Below are 20080 nucleotides of genomic sequence, written 5' to 3'. Positions count from 1 at the left end.
TCGGCTCCATTTGAGGGAAAGTTAAAGGGAAACAGATGTTTTCCCGCTTCATTCACTCATTTAGTTTATAACGGAGACGTGAAAGCAGACTGACATGCTGCATCGACAGTCAACCTTCAGCCCGATGATGTCGTCAACATGGAGATTCAACATTTGCTTCATAACGACACGTTGAAGAGAAAGAACTGCTCTGCTGCCGGGGAACAATGACAAAAATGTCCCCTGAGACTTCACATGATGAAGCTTAGCTGTTAGCTGTTTTTCTGTGTTTCTATCTCTGGTCTGAATTTCCCAGCAGAGCTCCTCCTCCACCTCCTCCTCCACCTCCTCTCCGCTCAGCTGAACTCTGTCTGAACTGCAGCTTGAACCCTGGATGAACTTCACTAAACTGACCCATTAATCTACTTTGGGTGCAAAGCGGGCGATATGGCGGCCCATGAGGGACACCTGGAGTCAGCAGCGGCAGCAACACCGGCTAATCAGCGAAACACGTGCACGTCAGCGGAGCGGATTGCGTAAGAAGGAGCAGAGCTGCAGAATGAAAGTAGATTTTTATCTGCGAGGAGTGAAAACAATCCGGAGCTGATCTGATCTGATCCACTGAAACCAGAGACACAAAACCAGATCTGAAGATTTCTGTGTGGAAAATAAAACTCAAAGATCTTTAACAGCAAAATAACAACATCTGAAAGTTTGTACGTTATTCAGAGATAATTGGTGCAATCAATTTAAAGATGACCCTGCATGTATGAATCTGTACAGACTGACTGTTTGTTCTTCTTTCTGCTTAATTTTCTAATTTGTTCATATTTGGTGCGCTGTGACGAGCAGCCGGGCTAACAGAGTGTAAACTGTGTGTTTAAACCTTCCGCCTCGTTAACGCGACCACACGGTGTGAAATATGTGTCATGACATCGTGGTAGGTTAATAAAAACACAAAATAATGGATCATCAAAACATTAAATATAGTTTGTCTCTGTTTTGCACATCGTCACGTCCCGTTTCATGTTTTGCACGGCGTCCCAGCTGTTTTTGGAAACAGGGTTGTATAACTGTGTCAGTCCACGAGGACTCGGATTCTACATTTAGACACCGGCAGCTACAAAAAAAGAAAACCTCAAGCTGTCAGTAGAAGTCAACTGTCTGACTGCAGCGTCCCTTCATGGTGCAGACGGGCCATCAGTCCAGTCCGGAGGCCTGACGTTGTTCTGAAGGCTTGTTCTGAAAATACACTCTGGTATCTGATGTAACTAACAAACCAAATGATCATTTCAAAACCAAACTGTGCGATCACCAGAATTAATGTTCGCTAAGTTCCTTCCTGCTGAACAACAGAAGAGTTCAGTACGTTGGTTCTGGTCCGGTTTACAGAAAACACCTGGTTAGTGTTAGAGAACATCACGGTTTGGATGGAGATGGTCCGACTTCTCGTTAGAAACAGCTGGAGATGTCTTCAGGTGTCCTTACAAACATCCAGTCTTGTTGTCTTCGATGACTCTGCCTCCTGATTTGAACGTCGACGTCACCGTGATACGACACGTTTGGCACAAATGTCAACCTGGACGGATCTGCAGTTCTGTAGAAACGCTGCCTGCTGACATTATTTCTCTGAGACTTGGCTGAACTGATGACGAAGCTCAGCTGACGTCCTCTCCTGAACATCCAAACACACATGAGAGAGTGTTTCTGGAACAACAGGCCGTCGGGTCAGCGGCCGTTTGATTTCACAATAACCTTCTTCTGGACAAACAAGCTTCCAGTCCAGTGGGACAGTTTTCAGATTATTGTGAATAATGGAGAGTTTTATAATCTTCTAATAAAATGACTCGGTCTCGTTGACTTGCATTGCAGATTAAAGTCCAAAAACAAGATGTAGTGACTGTAGCTGCCGGTTCTTGTTGAACTTTCTGTTTTATGTGGTCGGGCTGAGCAGGCGATGTCCTGACTGTCCCCCCAAAAAACATCCACGATGTTTCTGACGTTACAAACATGCTTACAAAACGTTCAAACACGTCGGTCCAGTGTCAGAAATATCCACTGGTTTCACTCACGTCTGAAACTCCATCACCGTCTCCACCGGCTGACATGAACGTTGGGTCATAAACACGTAATGTGATCGTGATCCGACACGTTTTGTTGGAATGTCGGTCAGTACGAAGCCTTTGATGCACACAAACGTGAACGAACATGCGATTAAAATCCATTTTAACTTCACGCTGTTGCACTGTTCCTTTAATGCACCACCGTTTACTCTTTAACACCCCGGTTGGATTCACACGTGCTGCTCGCTGCAAAATACTGAATACTCACACATGCACGCAGACGTAAACAAACCCTCACACACACACACACACACACTATCTTACAAACCACGATGTCATCACTGTTTTGTAAATGTAGGTCAGTGTGTGAGCATCCCAAACACAACCGAGAGGAGGAGGAGGAGGAGGAGGAGGAGGAGGAGTGAAAAACAGCCCCGAATGAATCAACCAAATGTTTTGATTTGTAACGGAAGCTTCGCAGCGCCTCTGCCTCGTGGCAACATGGGCGCTCTGTCGCCGTGCCAACCAGACCTGCCTTCCTCCTCCTCCTCCTCCTCCTCCTCCTCATTCTTTCAATGATGTGTGTGTGTGTGTGTGGGAAAGGCCTCGCGGGGGGTTGCATGTATGAATGTACGATGTATGTATGTGTGTGTATGTGTGTGTACGTGTGTGTATGTTTCTACTTCAACGCACATTTCTATTAATAGCTGTAAACTCTGGATGACCTCGAAGCTCCCGGCGAGTCAGCCTGATTTAGTTTGGCGTCTCTCGGTGTAACGGCTCGGGCCGTAATAATATCGCCAACATGGAGGACCTGGACCCATCTCGTCCTCGCACTGTACTCTCCAGAGGGAGTTACCACCGTACAGTACGGGCGCCTCGCTCTTAACGTGCTTTGACAGGAAGTAAGTTCCCGTCCACTGTCCTCATTTCTCCACGGAGACTCCCACCTCCTCCTCCTCCTCCTCCTCCTCCTCCTCCTCCTCCAACAGTTTACTTTAAACTTCAAACCGTCTCGAGGTGGATCATGTCAGACCCGATAAGCAAATATGAAACTGTTCGCCGATGATGCTGTCATATCTGTCACAGATGGTTTGCCATCAGGCGGATGACGAGTACCTGAAAAGCACCAAAAACAGGTTGCGAGGTCTTTTGTCAAACATCCAGCGAGAGCGTCTGTTGTCCTGGAAATCCAGTTGGTGACGACAGCTGCGTCTCCAACAGCTCGGCCCTCAAAACTGTGCTGACAGAGGTCGAACAAAGACCCGCCGCAGAGGTCAGAGAGAGCGAGGTCGGGTCGGACAGGCAGCTCACGCTTGAAAAACAATATTGGTCATCCTTCATACTGACGGACAGACTGTCAGGTCCCATCATGGCTCTCTGGGAACTATTGATGAATGTTTGACTTAGTTTTCCTGGTTCACAACACAGTGTGGCCTCTATCGAGGGATCACTGGATATCTGGAACGAGAACGCAGAAGATTTCGTGATGAAACACCAACAAACCTCAGCGTGTTCGGATGAATCCTTCAGAAACTGACTGGTTTCATCTTTCACTGAAAACTACAACTATTAGGATTTCATATGATAGTAAAACATGATGGAAGAAAATAAAAAGTTACGTCTGAAAGCAAACGTTCGCTCTCAGGTGTTTTTGCCATTTAGTCGACTCTCTGTAGGTTAGATTCAGATTTAACAAGTAATAAAACATCTGGAAACGTCCCAACGTCTCGTAACGAATCTCCGGTTTGGTCGCCACAGTTTTTGGGACGTGTTGGTGCAGCAGCAGAATAACAGAAGACAGTTTGAGATGTGAAGCCAACAGAAAGCTGTAGAAGACTGTTTTATATAGAATAATATCCTGCAGCCTTGTTCGTGGACATGCAGTAGCCCTCCGGCGCTGCAGACGTCCTCCTCAACGTGTTTATACAGTTTGTTGGATGATTTCATTCGAACTGCCAAAACACATCGAGTGTGCAAACAGTCTGAGACGCAGCTGGTCTCAGTGGGAATTGAACATGTAATCCTGACGGTGTTGATGCGTGGCTTTCCCTGCACTTACACATGTAGCCATACATGTATATTTATATAAATGTTCGTAGGAGCTCGGACATCATTATTTCATGGGACAATTAATGATTTACTGGGTTTTTGCAGATACATTTAACAGTCAGCTGAAATATTTCACTGCAAACTAAGAGCAGAATATCGTTCACATCCTTCTGAACTCTGTTTCCACTTTGTATTGAACATATAATCAGTTTCTGAGCATCCGGATCAGGAACATCTGGAGGTGAAGAAGCTGAAGATTCACAATCAAAACTGTGTGAAGACAGAAAGCTTCTTCTCCTACAACCGGGTCAGCCTGCAGGAGCGTCACTCACATGAAGAGAAACTTCACAGATCTTCTTCTCTGTAATCTTAAACCTGCACAGAGGCCAGAGGCGGCTCACGTGATCTCACGGGGAAACAGACGTAAACAGAACGGAGACGAACACGATGCAACGACTCGCTGTGGCAACGTTACGACTCTGCAGTGAGAAGAAGACGAAGGCAGAAGAAACGAGTCTGGATGAGAAAAGAAGTCGAGGAAACGTCGATCTGACACATCGTTCTAATCTTCAGTGAGAGCTGGAGGTGTGAGGTTTATTCAGGTTAGATTTTTAGGTTTTATATTGTGACGCTGTGCTCATGGTCGAGTTAACTTCAGGAACAAAAACCACCTGGTTTAGATTCAGAGAAGATCATGTTTGGAATTAAAATGTTTAAAAGTTTTGTCGGCACAAACGGCTGAAAATGTCCCGTTGTCTCGATAGAAATATCTGGTTTTGGAGGCAGAAAAATACAGCTGGACAATGTCCCAACTTTTTAAAAATAGATATTTTTGTCACCACAAACACATCTGGAAAATGTCCCAATATAAGCTTCATGTTGCCACAAACACGGCTGGAAAACTCCTTAAAAACAACCGCTTTGTTGCCACAAACAGTCCTGACATCTCGTAAAAAGTTTTCAGTCATGTCAACTTGTTAAAAACATGCTCTGTCACCAAAAACATTTCTGGTAAATGTCCGATCCAAAAACTAGTTTCGTTGCCACAAACGTCGATCTGACACATCGTTCTAATCTTCAGTGAGAGCTGGAGGTGTGAAGCAGCGTTATTAAAGGTTATTCACACTGTTTCTACAGAAGAACGCGTCTCTGTAGCTGCCAAGTTAGACGTCACATCAAATAAGTCGAGAACTAAAATCCAATAAAAAGAGGCGTGTCTCATTCAGCCAGTGTAGGAAGACACGTCATCACTGATCTGGAGTCAGCTGGTTGATTGGTTATGACCCAGATTTTAAATTATAAATATGAAATGTGTGAAATTAACGCAGCAGCCCAATGAGTCTGCGAGCCTGTAAATCCCTCATGTAAGCTAATAATCAGGGCTGAACATCGGTACCGACCAAAGTCCAGAACCAAATTTCTCATCTGATTATCTGAAGGGGCGAAACTGTGATAAATCAACCCAGAAAGTCTGAGCTCGGCTGTAAACGCTGAAGTTAAACCAGTTGTTTCAGTAAATAGTAAAGTCAGGAGAGAAAGAGGAAGGCTGAATGAAAGACCAGAGATCTGTGAATAAATGTTAACAAGTGTTTTGTGAAGAGACGAGCAGCTTCAGGAGTTAACAGGTGAAATCAATCAGACCTTCAGCAGGACTCAGGTCGTCTCAGAGAACAGCGGTTGTCCCTGAAGTCCAGCGTGCTTCTTGTAGACGACCTGTGAGAAGTGCGAGCTGCGAGGTCACGTCAGGTTCCTGCGCTGCTCCTCCTCCTCAGCAGAGAGCTCATGATAGCAGGCGAGCAGCCGAGGAGTCAGCCAAGTTCATGTTTTGTGGGATCAGACTCACGATAATCTAACTCTGAAAGCTGCTCATAAATACTCGGACTGTTTTGGCAACAGTTCTGTAATCTGTGCAGCTGCTGGCGAGCCGGGCCAGCGGAAAAACTGACGGCACCGACCGCCGCTGGACTGTGGAGACGAGGCAGGAGAAGAGTTCTGCAAGAACTTTAGGAAAGTCTCACATGAAGAGGAGAGACTTTCCTGAAGAGAATTCTGGTTCATTCAGCTCGTATGAAAACTGCAGGCCAGATTATCTTCATCATCAATGATCTGCTAGTTTCATTTGTTGGAAAAAACTATTCTTGCAATTTCTCACCGTCCAAGGTGACGTCAACATGTCAACATGTCAACATGTCAACAGGACAGCATGACTTTTATTCAGGTTACAATTTTAGATTTTATGTTGTGGCGCTGTGCTCATGATCCGGTTCACTTCAGGCATAGAAACCACCTGTTTTGGTCCAGAAAAGTTCATGTTTGGAATTAAAATACCAAGTTTTGTCGGCACAATCGGCTGAAAATGTCCCGTCGTCTCGATAGAAATATCTGGTTTTGGAGGCAAAAACATTGGAAAATGTTCCAACTTTTTAAAGATATATATTTTTGTCACCAAAAACACATCTGAAAAATGTCCCGATATCAGTTTCATGTTTCCACAAACACGGCTGGAAAACTCCCTAATGTCTCAGGAAAAACAACCGCTTTGTTGCCACAAACAGTCCTGACATCTCGTTAAAAGAATCCAGTTTTGTCGGCACAAACTTGCCTGGAAAATGTCATGTCAAAAAATGCTCTGTCACCAAAAACATTTCTGGTAAATGTTCGATCCAAAAACTAGTTCAGTTGCCACAAACGCAACTAGTGATGTCTCGACGTCTTCTTAAAAACACCTGTTTTGTCGGCACAAACGTGGATGAAAATGTGCCGACATCTCGTTCAAAACATCCGGTTTTGTCGCCACAAACACGGCTGGAGGTTCAGGTCGTGTCTGAAACCCAAAGATCATCAAATTCAGGACAAAGAAAACCTGCAAACCTTCACAACTTAGAGGCTGAAGCAGTTTTCTATGATTATTATCAAAATACTCGACAGTTTATTTTCTGTTGCTGCAGCGTCACCAAGCCTGGCTGAAAAGTGGCAGCTGGTGCTCAGCAGCAGAGCCAGAATCTTGTTATTGGAAAGTCGCTGGTTCGATTCTCCTGGTCTGCATGTCAAAGTGTCGTGGGGGAAAATACTGGCTGTGTCTCAATTCAGGATCTGCATCCTTCAGAGGAGCATCTGAAGGACAAGTACGTCACAATGCTGCACGAAGGCTGTTCCAATCTGAAGGCTCCTCCCTGTTTCTGGAGGATGCACCGCTACGATCCTTCGCGGCCTCACATATCACAAGACTCTTTGCAGCCCGAAAAGAAAGAAAATGGCGACATCACTTTGGGTAGATCGTCACTTTCCTGGGCAGCAGAAATCGTGATGTAAGGGTGAGAGCGGGAACATCTGGTGACACAACCAGGAAATGCTCCAAAGGCTAGACCGTCACATTTAACAACGGCTGACGAGGTTAACAAGGTCTCTCTGAAGGACTCGCCTTCAAAGACCACAAAGGCCGAGTCCTTCAGAGGATGCAGACCCTGAACTGGGACGCAGCCAGTGAACCCCAAACTGCTCCTGCTGGTCGGCACCTTGCATGGCAGCCACCGCCATCAGTGTGTGAATGTGTGAATTACTGTGAGTCACTTTGAACAGAAGCGTCTGATAAAATGCTGTGAAATGTAAAAACGTAAAGACAAACTGTTCTAACATCGTCGCTGATTAAACCTGCAGATTCACACGATGGCAGTCGGGTCGATCCTCAGGAACACACCAGAAAGTCAGAGGTTCTGTGTGTGAACACTGTGGCCGTGTCGGTCCACGGGTCGGTGCTGGTCGGTCCTGCGTCACGGTGAATCCTCCCTCCGGCCCCCCGGCGACCCTGCACACCATCAGCAGTAGTGGACGTGGATGGATGAGTTTCCCCTGACGCTGCAGCTTACAGCACAGGCTGCTTACCTTAAGCCTGTAATCATTAATGTAAGAGCACACTGAGTCAGCGGAGCAACATGTAGGACTTAATGTCTTCGTCTGTCCAGAGTTTTTATATCTCGTCATTATCTCACAAGTATCTACAGAGAGTTTATCCTCTTCACACCTGACCATCACATCTCCGTCTGTGTGTGAACAGGTTCAATCACAGGTGAGTTTATCAGCTCCAGCTCCAAACAGAGACGCTACTTCTCACCCCTTTATGCTACGACGTGAAGCTAAAGACGTCCATCCGTCTCCTTCAGGCAGCTCGAAGTCGTTCAGTCAGCGCTGAGTTTGAAACACAGACTGAAGTCGCTCTCTACAGTTTCCAAAATGTTCCTGACATCTTGCGTGAAAAGAAAAACAGAAAATCCACCATGAGACGAGTTCAGCTTTCTGTTTCCTTCTGTCACATTTGGCATCACGAACAGGATGAACAGACTGCATCCAGAGGACGTCAGACTTGTTTAAATAAGTCTTGATTGATAATATTCTGATTTATACACACAGTTTGTTCTGGAGATGACGAGGGAAGTGATGATGAGTGAGACATTTAACTTCAGAACGATGTTTGTCTGAACCTCTCAACTTCAACACACGTCGTAACAAGGCGCCTGACAAAAGGGCTGAAAAATGAAATCTTAGGATCGAAAAACAAAATCAAGTATCACAATATTTATGACCAAATGTCTTCATGACGATACTGAAACATTATTGTAGGAACGAAACGACTATCAGAACGAGTAGAACAGCTCAAGCTGATCAGTCATGTGAGCTAAACGTTCAATACGTCAGAGTCTGAACATTAATTCACTAAAAGACAAAAACACCTCAAACAAGCAAACTAACTTTTTTGCAAATCAGAGTAGAGTAAGTTTTCTTTGTCGCTTTCCATCAAATTTCTTATGCAAAACTCTTCAAAATGTTTCATGCAAACGCGACTACTGATGACATACTGTGATGCAACGATATCGAAAAGCTCAGACAGTTTACACCACGTGTGTGTGTGTGTGTGTGTGTGTGTGTGTGTGTGTGTGTGTGTGTGTGTGTGCTGGTGAACGCAGCCCAAACAGAGCTTTTGTTCAGGAGGTTCAGATCCAGTTTAACAGAAACACCATCTGGCAGAAGAATAAAACCACGCAGCAGAGAATTAATAGAGCAGCTTGGAGAGAGACGACCTGAGTGTGTGTGTGTGTGTGAGTGTGTGTGTGTGTGTGTGTGTGTGTGTGTGTGTGTGTGTGCGTAATCTGGATTGCAGCTCTGTTTTCATACAAATCGTTCGGTGACTGTAAACAAACACTGATCGCGGCTCAACGTGTCGATCGAAGCCGCGTGTCAAACACAAGAAGAAGATTTATGATGCTCAGGTTTAAATATTTTAATTGACTTTGACACTAATGAAGTTATTAACTAATAAGTTAAAGTCGCTCCGACAGCTTGATGTCTGTGTATAAATCTCCTCCCTTTGTTACATTTCTTTGAACGACCACGTCTGAAGGATCATTGTAACAAACCGCGTATTTGATATGAACTTTTACTCGCTCTGTCGGCGTCAGCCTGAACACGGAGCAGAACTGTGGAGGGTGAATAAAGCACCTGACTCAGTTTGAGCAGAGGATAAAGAGCTCTTTGTTTTCGCCTTGAGTCTAAAAATCAAACTGTTATCGTCTCAGAATAAGACGACACTCAGCAGCAGAACCAGAGCTGGATTAACAACCGGGCTGAACTCCAGGAGCCCAGAAATCTGCAGGCTTACTGTCTGTCAACCGACTCCTGCGAGTTTATCAACGAGACGATCCAGACGGAAATACACTGTAAAACAACAGTCATGCAAGAAGTCCCAAATAATAAAACACGTGCCGATGAGACGATGTGATGACGAACTTATTAACACAACCAGCTGTTTGACTCTGTTCACAGACCTGAGATCAGACTTTCTTCATCAAGCTGCTGGCTGTTGGAAGCCTGAAGCCAGACTGCTAGCGGTAGCCGTGATGCTAACACTAACACCACAGGGAAACAATTATATCAGCAGACTTCCCAGCATGCATTGTGTCAGAGACCCTTCAGTTTATGATTTAAACAAATCATACGAGATGAATCTTCTTTAATACGCTTCAAATCAGAAGTCAGAAGCGAACCGAGTCTTAAATGTTCTCTGTCGTGCTTCTCGTTATGTTGGTCCTCGTTAGCGGACTCCATCTTCAGACTGACGTTAGCTTCTGTAGCTCTGTTAGCGGTTAGCTAACGTTCGTACAGTCACGTCCTTTCAACTGTCGTATAAAATCAGACTTGAGTCTTCAACAAAGAAATCTAAAGTCCAGAAGCTTCAACAAATCATCCACAGACGACGGACGACAGTCGACAGAGAGACGGGACTTTTTTCTAATTTCTGCTACATTAACGACTGCAGTACTGTACTTTCTACTCCATTACATTACTCTGACTACTTTAGTTACTTTCCACATGAATAAAACATGTTATTAAAGGTTAAACTAAACTCAAATCTGCTGATGTTTTACAAAACACCGCCTGAAATAAAACACGTTAATAATTAAATTCAGTAAATAAATTCACACACCATTAAATGGACTAAATGCAAAGTTTCAATTATAAAGTCTACACTGATATTTACTTTTTAAAATTATTAACACATGTAGATATTTATTTAATTAATTATTTCTTTGTGTTTCTGCCTCATGGCACAAATATCTTTAATAGTCAAGTGACACTCTTATAAACATCCAGAGTACATTTATGGAAAATTAAATTATACAAAGATAATTAATCAAAATATAAATAGATAAACAAGGGACATTTTTTTCTCATTTTTAAATTTATTTTGGTGCCTTTAATGATCATTATTAATTTAATATTTTAAAAAGTATTTATTTTAATTTTGGCAGATCTGATCCTCCATACTGTGAACAGATCTGTTTTATAGCAGCTGTTTAACTGACTTAAACACTTCTGTGACGTCACACACACGCACACGCACACACACACAGCTCACTGACCTTCCTCCTCCTCTTCCTCCTGAAGAAGATTGTTCCTGATAATTTCTTCTCTCACCTGTGTTCACCTGCTGCACGCGCTCCACTCCGCTCGATGTGTGGCCTGTGCGCTGCTCGCCGGGCGCTGCAGCGAAAACACACGTGGACGAGGTGCAACAGTTGACACCTGAGCCGAGGAGGAGGAAGAGAGATTGTTCTGATATCTGATAAGACGTGGAAAAGTTTGAGGAACGAGCACGAGGTGATGATGATGATGATGATGATGACGTTGATGATGAGGCCTGCAGCACGTGCGCCTCTCTACTTCCTGCTGATGACAGAAAAGTTTGCAGCGAGTTTAAGAGAAAATGTGACGTGATTTTAAAATAAAAATATATTCCTGAAGAATAAAACAGATTAAAACTCTCAGAATGTGGATTAAATTTAATACTAATTAATTTAAACCAGGAGGACGTTTGAACAGCTGCAGTGTCAATAAACCTGTTATTTATTCATTTATGTCATCAAACTCTTTCGACTTTAAATTCTCCCAAATATCCAAAACTATGTTCAGTGTGTCCGGATGAATTTTGGGAAATACTGATTCTATTTTATTTATTTTTTTTCATTTGATGAAATGAAAGAAAAAAGAAAAAAATGTTTGAGGGGAAACTGAAATACATTTGATTCCCTTTAATTTCATTTCTTAATTTATTTTTTTATTCTATTTTTAAAAAATGTGTGAATAATAATAATAATAATAATAATTGTAATTATTATTGTTATCATTACCATTATTATTATTATTGTTATAACTAACTGTTATAACTAACTCCTCTAATTTTATACTTATTCACTTTTTGAGGCCAGAAACAAACATTTCTCATAAATCAGAGTCACAGTTGAAGTTCTTTAAAGAGCCATTAAACAGATTATAGATATATTACAGTTCATATTTAAACAAAATTAACGTGATTTAGTTTAAAATAAATATTTAGAAGAATTATGTGACTTTTATTCATTTAAGGATTTCTAACAGAATCAGAAAACTCAGAGGAGTAAAATGTTAGAAACGAGGTGACGTAACTGTTACATTAACTATAATTTACTATTATTATTGTTGTTATTATTAATGTTATTATTGTTATTATAATCATTATTATCAGACGTTTACAGCAGTCAGAGAACAAACAGGTTTATTGTGCTGCAGTTCTGATTATGGCCGACAGGAGGCGCTCAGGTCACAGCGTCCGACCCGTGTGTGTGTGTGCGTGTGTGTGTGTGTGTCTGTGTGTGTGCGTGCGTGTGTGTGTGCGCGCGCGCGTGTGTTTCCTACACGGCACAGTGATTTTTATTAGTAGACAATAGCGGCGCGCTCGGTGCTCCCCCTGCTGCTGCTCCTCCTCCTCCTCCTCCTCCTCCTCCTCCTCCCAAAAACGCACACATGAACGCACACCGATTGTGCACGCGCTGTGTTTGCCGACATGAATTCAAACTATTACAGTCGTTGAGAAAACAAAAGCGGAGGAGGCGGAACTGCCCCTGCGCGCTTTTACGCACAGGCGCACACACACACACACGGGGCCAAGCCAGACATAGAGACGGACGTGCGCTTTTACGCACAGACTCTGGATCATCGGGGGGATTTTTACGCAGAGGTGCGAGCGCGTAAATACCGACACACACACACACACACACACACAGAGAAAGAGAGAGAGAGAGAGAGAGAGAGAGAGAGAGAGAGAGAGAGAGTAGACGTTTGAGCTGCTGGAGACGTGAAAGGTCGTCAGTGTGGAGACGGAGAGCCGCGGAGAGGATCTGTGGAACAAAACCACCAAGTTAGAGAAGCTCCTCCTCCGCGTGATGTAGCCGCCAGTCGGAACCTCCTTAATTACTAATTTCTCCACACTGAAGCCACGCTCTCTCTCTCTCTCTCTCTCTTTCTCTCTCTCTCTCTCTCCACTCCTCCATCCATGCTTCTTTCATCCTGACCCTCCTTTCTCTCTCTCCTCTCTGTCTCTCTCCTGTTTCCAGTCCGGGTACCGGAGGTGGACGGGCTTGGAGTTGTTTGTTTGTTGTTTTTTATTATTATTATTTATTCCTCGTTCTTCGGGAGAGAGCCGCCACCGGGCATGGAGGATGTAAAAGACCCGCCGACCGTCCATCGGTCCTCCTCCTTCAGCATCAAGAGCCTCCTGCTGCCCTCCAAGTGCGACAGATCGGACTCCGTCGCTGCCGCCGCCGCCGCCGCGATCATCGGCATCCCCGGGAGCCTCTCTCCTTCCCCGGGCTCCGACTCTGAGAAGTCGCTGGACCCGCCGGAGGTGGACTCCATGTCCGCGGCTCTGGACCCGGAGAAACCGGGCAAAGAGGAGCAGGGGGACGAGGAGGAGGAGGGCGGAGGGGGAGGCGGAGGAGGTGACGGCGCAAAGGCCACACCGGAGCAGAACACCAACGGGAACAACAGCGGGAAAAACGGAAAGTATGACAAACCTCCGTTCAGCTACAACGCGCTGATCATGATGGCGATCCGGCAGAGCCCCGAGAAGCGGCTCACGCTGAACGGCATCTACGAGTTCATCATGAAGAACTTCCCGTACTACCGGGAGCACAAGCAGGGCTGGCAGAACTCCATCCGGCACAACCTCAGCCTCAATAAGTGCTTCGTGAAGGTGCCGCGACACTACGACGACCCGGGGAAGGGGAACTACTGGATGCTGGACCCGAGCAGCGATGATGTTTTCATCGGGGGGACGACCGGGAAGCTCCGCCGGCGCTCCGCCACCTCCCGCGGCAAACTAGCGATGAAGCGCGGGCTGCGCTTCGCTCCTCTCGGCTTGGGGATTAACGAGCGGGCGAACAACCCGCTGTACTGGCAGATCTCTCCGTTTCTGTCCCTGCACCACCACCACCACCACCACCCGCACTACAACGGATCCTCACCCGGCTTTTTGAACCAGGCGGCGGGCTACGGGTCGCTGCTGCCCGCCGTGGAGCAGCTGAGTAACGGGGACCTGGGGCGCTCCATCCTGGGCGGCTCGGCCGCGGGAGCGCTGGGCTTGACGAACAGTTACGGGATGAGCACGTCTCCGGTCGGGCTGCTCTCTGGTCAGACTGCCGGCTATTTTGTCTCAGGGACCCAACACGCTGGTTCCGGGCCGCCGGGGCCGCCGGGTGGAGGACCGCCTCCGCACCTCCAGCAGGGCGCAGCCGGGTTCGGCGGCCTGGCGACCAGCAGCTCCCCGCAGTCCCTGCTGTCGGACTCCCTCAGAAACAGCTCCCTACAGGCCTTCTCCCCGGGCGTGTCCGCGGGGTTCCCCGGGGTGCTGTCCCATCAAAAGAGGGTGACCCCAAACGCTTTCCTAAACTGATCTCCCCCCTCCTCCCCCATCACCTCTCCGCGGATGGCACCGGGACGAGGACGCACAAGAGACGTCAAGTTTAAGGGCAAATTAAAAAAAAGAAAAGTGGTAAATATCAAACAACGAGCGCAAAAATATATATATATATGAAGTGAAACTTTTTGGCCATATTCTGCCCGCAGAGCGACGGGTCGGTTCTGTTCTGAGGTTCTGTTGCATTCTATTGAAAAAGGGACAAAGTTCGTTACCCGCGGGTTGTACAACTGTAAACTAGACTTGCCAAAGGTAACAAACTCTTTAAGAATATTTCAAGCTATTTATATCTTGTACAAAGATTTTCAGTACTTTCTTTGAGTCTTTTATTTATGTTTTGTATTTATTGTACGATGTATTTAAATTCTATGTGTCGATGAGGATCAATAAGAAGAATAAGACAGGTTAATAATTATTTATGAGACAATCAGAACTTTTTCTTTTCTCTTTTTTATTACAGAGGAAGAAAGAAACTAAAAAAAAAAAAAAACTAAATGAAGCCTTAAAATCAGCAGAAACAATCAATCGATCAATCAATTAATCAATCAATCAATCAGGGGATCGACAGGAAAAATAAGCCTACAAATCATATCTACTCAGGTTTGACCCCGGATGTGATGAAGATGATGTGAATAATAATAATAATGATCAAAGAAGAGTTTCCTTCCAAGAAATATCGATATCCAAAATAAATCAGATTCTCTCGAGCAAACAAACAAACAAACAAACAAACAAACAAACAAACAAACGGATACAACAGTTTTTGGAACAGAACTCTTCATGTGTAAAATTATGCAAAAACATCGCAGCTGAACCAGTTTGATTTTATTTCTTTATGTTTCTATGTTCATCCAGACTGTGTGTGTGTGTGTGTGTGTGTGTGTGTGTGTGTGCAGCAGGGCCCCTCTATGAGCGTAAAACCTCCTGCGCATGTGCGTAAAAGCTCCGTGCAGATAGACAATCTGTTAATTGATTAAAAAAAACAAAAAACAAAAACATAATCGAGTAAAAATCCTCCAGCAGCTTCAGAGCGACGTGTCGTCTGTCTCCGCCCCGCTCAGAGGCCCTCGTGCCCCGGGTGGAGTTCCGCAGGTGGACCGGCGGAGGACGGAGGCCTCTGACAGCGCGCGGGGCTCTAAAACGCTCACGAGGCTCCGCAGCACACACACACACACACACACACACACACACACACACACAGACACACACACACACACACAGCTGCTGTCAGGTGCAAAACTTGTATCTCCGAAATCCAAACTTTAAATCATATAAAAAATAAACAAAGCTTATTAAAATAAAACTAACTGAAGTTCTTCTCCGGAGCTTTCTGCCGCCTCACGGCCTTCATCCTCCTGCTTTTATTCTGATGAGACCTCCTTTTAACCGGACGACAAATGCTTTTATTTTGTAAAATAATTAGAATGAGATGTTCTAATGAAGGAGTGGAGATACGAGGTTTTCAGCTGCAGTGATTAAAAAATAAATAAATCTGTAAATTCGACTTTTTCTGCATTTAAAAAATGTATTTTATTTATTAAGTTTGGGAGTTAAACTGCAGCAGCTTCAGTGACGTGTTGAAGATCAGCTGACGTCAGCAGGCGGATCGATATGTGACGATGAAACCGAAACACCGACGAGATGAAAAGAAACGTTTATTCACCTAAACTTTATTCTGACTGAACTTCTGTCTAAATCAGGACTCATACAGAAACTATTACATGTCAGCTGTTTTAAACACGCGGCAGAATTTAACTCTTTCATGCACAAATTATTAAAACAGAAAATAATATTTGTAATGTTTGTTTTTATTCTTAAGCACGATTTCTTTTTCTTTTTCTCCCACATACGTTTTATTTTGACAAGTTTCTGAATCGACTGTTAAAACATTTTTATTCTCAGGAAACCAAATTAAAAAAGAGCGAAACAATATTTCTCAGCCTGTCGGGCCGATACTCAGATAAAAGTCTGAAGACGGTTTAATTAAATTATTTAAATTATTACGTCATGATTTAAAGTTAAATGTGAAGAATCTGATCTCGTTGGTGTCAAACGAGTGGACGAGAACGTGAAAGTCTTTCTGACATCTCGTCCAGCTGAACTGTTTGTTTCTCTGAGAATAAAATCGGCGCCGTGTGCAGCTCCTCTTCCGTCCGCCATTTTGAATTTGTGATGCTCTATCTGAGGTCGACAGCGACGCAGAGAGACGATGGTTAAAGGTTCGATGTGCAAGTTTGAGTCAACGTTTATTTTAACGCCTGAATAAAAAAAACACACTTTCATTTCATCCTGTTTAACTTGTTTTACGGCGTTAGTTCGCTGACATCTAACACAGTTTGTTTCATTACCTTTAATTAATATTGTTGATGTGAACGTTCGGCTTTAACTGATCGCTGCACAGCTGCTGAGTGTTTGTGATGCTCAGGCGTTAAAATGGCGTCCAAACGTCCATCAAAGCTTCGATCATAAAACACTCGCACGTCGTCTTCTTTCTCTGAAACTGATTAAATCATGATTTTAACTCTGAAGTTTATGTTTCCTGCAGGTCGATCTGAATTTAAACGCTGACGTTTTTTCTTATTAAAATTAAATCGTAGAAACATTGAAGATCATTTGAGATCCTTCAGCTCGTCGATGGTTTACAGAGCGTCAGAACAAAGTACGTTAAAATCAGCGTCAGAAAATAAAACAGGAGACAGAACATGTTTTTGTTTTTTGTGAGAAGCGTTGGACGATCGCAGTATCGATCGCTGCGATATCGATCGGTCTGCACACAGATCTCAGGTCAGCGCCGTCGTCTGAGCTCAAACTAACGATGCCTTTAAATAAAAACACACATGAAGCTGCAGAGAGACGACGAGGAGAGTTTACAGACACACTGCGACACGCTGAAGCTCAACAACTGATAAATATATTGATCATCAGCACAATTCATCATCGTTTGGTCTTTTATCGCAGAAATAAACAAACATAAACATCAATAACGACTTTAAACAAACTGCAGGATGGATTTAATTTAATCTGATTAGAATGATCAGAAATAATTTCCTTGTGTGTTCAAACATCAGACACGAAGCTGCTGATTGGCTGATTTCTCACTCCCTGATTTTTTTTTTTGAGGACCTTTATTTACAGTGCAAGAAAAGCTTATATATAACCTCTGACACACACACACACACACACACACACACACACACACACACACACACACACACACAGTCTGTCATTAAACGCTGAGACGTTGAACATTATTGGTTATTGATCTCGGCTCGGTTTGTCTTTTTGAAATCTCCATGTTCATATTTGGTTTTTGTAAAAAAAATAAAAAATAAAAATGTTTTGGAGGTTTTTTTTGTTTTATTTGTTTTTTCCTTTTTGCACTCTTGTCGTTAGCGTTCACATGTTGTACCGTCTGTTTCTGTTGGTGTCTGTCTGTCGGTTTTTTTCAGATGAACTAAACTTGATTAAAAAGGATGAAATACGAGTTTCTGCCTCATGATGTGAAAGAGAACAAACTGTGTGAGCACGATTTATGACGAAGAGACGTGTTGTTTTAGTGACTGCGTCTCTTTTGGTATTTAATAAAAAGTAATTTGAGTTTTTGTTTTTTATTTGTTTTGTTTTTATGATTTTGTAACTTTACGCTGGTTGAGTTTTAACAACACAAGTGTTTTATATTAATTTCTGAATTTATAATCAGTTTTTAGAGAAGGAAACATTTCTGAATGTTTTTATATGATGAATTTAAAATTCGACGTTAGTTCGTCTCTTCAGGACGATTCTGATCCTTGGTCGTTTTATTTTATGAATGATTATTTCTTCCTTATTATTTAATATCTTATTTAAATCTTATAAACTGTTTTTCTTGCAGCATTACAGATAATTTACACAAACATATTTTCAGAATTATTTAGATTAATCTATTTTTTATGTTCGACTCACAGTTGAATGTTCGTCTTCAGACTTTAAGTATTTTAAGATGTTTACATTTGATACATTTGGAGGTTTATGAATTATATTTCACTCACAAGAGAAGGAATCAGATTATTCTGCTTTATTAAATTATAAATCTCAGATTTCCCCTCATCACATTCAGACACTTTGAGTTTAGAAGTTTCCTGCAGGCCTCAACACGAAGAGTTAATTTCACACGTCTGATTCAATGACGACGATAATAATAATAACTATTTGTTATTGTTGCAAACGTATCAGTTATTCTAGGTGAGAAATATTAATGGTACCGATACTCATCAGTATCAGTATTAGTTTGTGATAAGATTCATTATATTATTCTCATAAAGAGTTATGATGAGACTTTAATTCTCAGCAGTGTTAAAACTCATCAGACATCACAGCGTTTTGACAGAATTAAAGGTATACTGACCTGAATTTAGCATAAACTTCGTTCATCAAAATGTTGATGGTGTTATTTGTCTTTATTTTGGATTCATCAACGTCTTTTTAATAATCCTTCAGTCATTAATGTTCTGATAATATATTTATTTGTTATTTCTACAGTATGTTGGGAAATAAACACAAAGTTTCAAACAAAATAAAAAGGCACCAAAGTATTCGTGGCTAACAAAGCTACAGTAAAATAAATAAATAAATAAATATTCTGGTCATCTTAGACAATCATTTATTATAAAAAGTGAAAATAAATAAATAAAGAAGTCATTGAGGTGTCAAAATGTCAAAACAGGGTTTTGTGGCAATTTTAGAAATCCTGCAGTGACACAAAGTGAAAGACTGAAAGTAATTATGGTCTCTGTAAACTTCTCCCTGTTTTTGCTGGACTGGTTCTCTTCTTGGATCGGGCCGACCCAGTCAGCAGAACAATGTTTCTGCACAACATGTTGAAACTCGACATTTCTTTGTGTTGCAACTTCTCAACGTCTGTGGTGAATCAGAGCTGGACGTGTTTCAGTTTGTTAAAGACGTTTCACGTCTCATCCAAGAGGCTTCTTCACTTCTAACATACAGGGGGGGAGTCGCAGGGTTTAAACTCTGTGTAGGAGCGTCCATACAGAGTATCAGAGTGTCCTTACAGAGTGTCGGAGCGTCTTTACAGAGCGTAGTTGTGTCCTTACAGAGTGTCAGAGTGTCCTTACAGTGTAGGAGTGTCCTTACAGAATGTCGGAGTGTCCTAAAAGAGTATCGGAGTGTCCTAAAATAGTGTCGGAGTGTCCTTACAGAGTGTTGGAGTGTCCTTACAGAGTGTCGGAATGTCCTAAAAGAGTATCAGAGTGTCCTTACAGAGTATCGGAGTGTCCTTGCAGAGTGTCGGAGTGTCCTTACAGAGTGTCGGAGTGTCCTTACAGAGTATCAGAGTGTCCTTACAGTGTTGGAGTGTCCTTACAGAGTGTCGGAGTGTCCTTACAGAGTGTCTGAGTGTCCTTACAGAGTGTCGGAGTGTCCTTACAGAGCATCGGGGTGTCCTTGCAGAGTGTCGGAGTGTCCTTGCAGAGTGTCAGAGTGTCCTTACAGAGTGTCGGAGTGTCCTTACAGAGTGTCAGAGTGTCCTTGCAGAGTGTCGGAGTGTCCTTGCAGAGTGTCAGAGCATCCTTACAGAGTGTCCTTACAGAATGTCCTTACAGAATGTCGGAGTGTCCTTACAGAGTCGTTAGGACACTTGTGAGCTGAGATCAAGAGGAAAGATAAAGGTTTGTGTTAAAATATCTGGTTCTGTTGCCAAAAACCA

The 20080-nt window shown here is 43.3% G+C and overlaps 2 protein-coding genes across 2 annotated transcripts in view; one reads left to right on the top strand and one right to left on the bottom strand.

Annotated features, from left to right (window-relative positions):
- The window catches only part of LOC115596147 (acylphosphatase-2-like), a 56671-nt gene extending 45470 nt beyond the window's left edge, over positions 1 to 11201 (bottom strand). The window contains exon 1 of the mRNA XM_030440963.1: positions 11064 to 11201. The gene's annotated coding sequence lies outside the window, so the exon portion shown is untranslated. The remainder of the gene's footprint in view (positions 1 to 11063) is intronic.
- A 1534-nt stretch (positions 11202 to 12735) lies between these two features.
- Positions 12736 to 17863, top strand: foxg1b (forkhead box G1b). Its single transcript, XM_030440961.1, has one exon. It carries the CDS (start codon positions 13117 to 13119, stop codon positions 14353 to 14355), a length of 1239 nt encoding a protein of 412 aa, XP_030296821.1. The 5' UTR covers positions 12736 to 13116; the 3' UTR covers positions 14356 to 17863.
- Positions 17864 to 20080: the final 2217 nt, after the last annotated feature.

The sequence above is a fragment of the Sparus aurata genome, chromosome 15, assembly GCF_900880675.1.
Source record: "Sparus aurata chromosome 15, fSpaAur1.1, whole genome shotgun sequence".
In the NCBI taxonomy this organism is placed as follows: Eukaryota; Metazoa; Chordata; class Actinopteri; order Spariformes; family Sparidae; genus Sparus; species Sparus aurata.
This window is presented reverse-complemented; position numbering and strand designations above follow the sequence as displayed.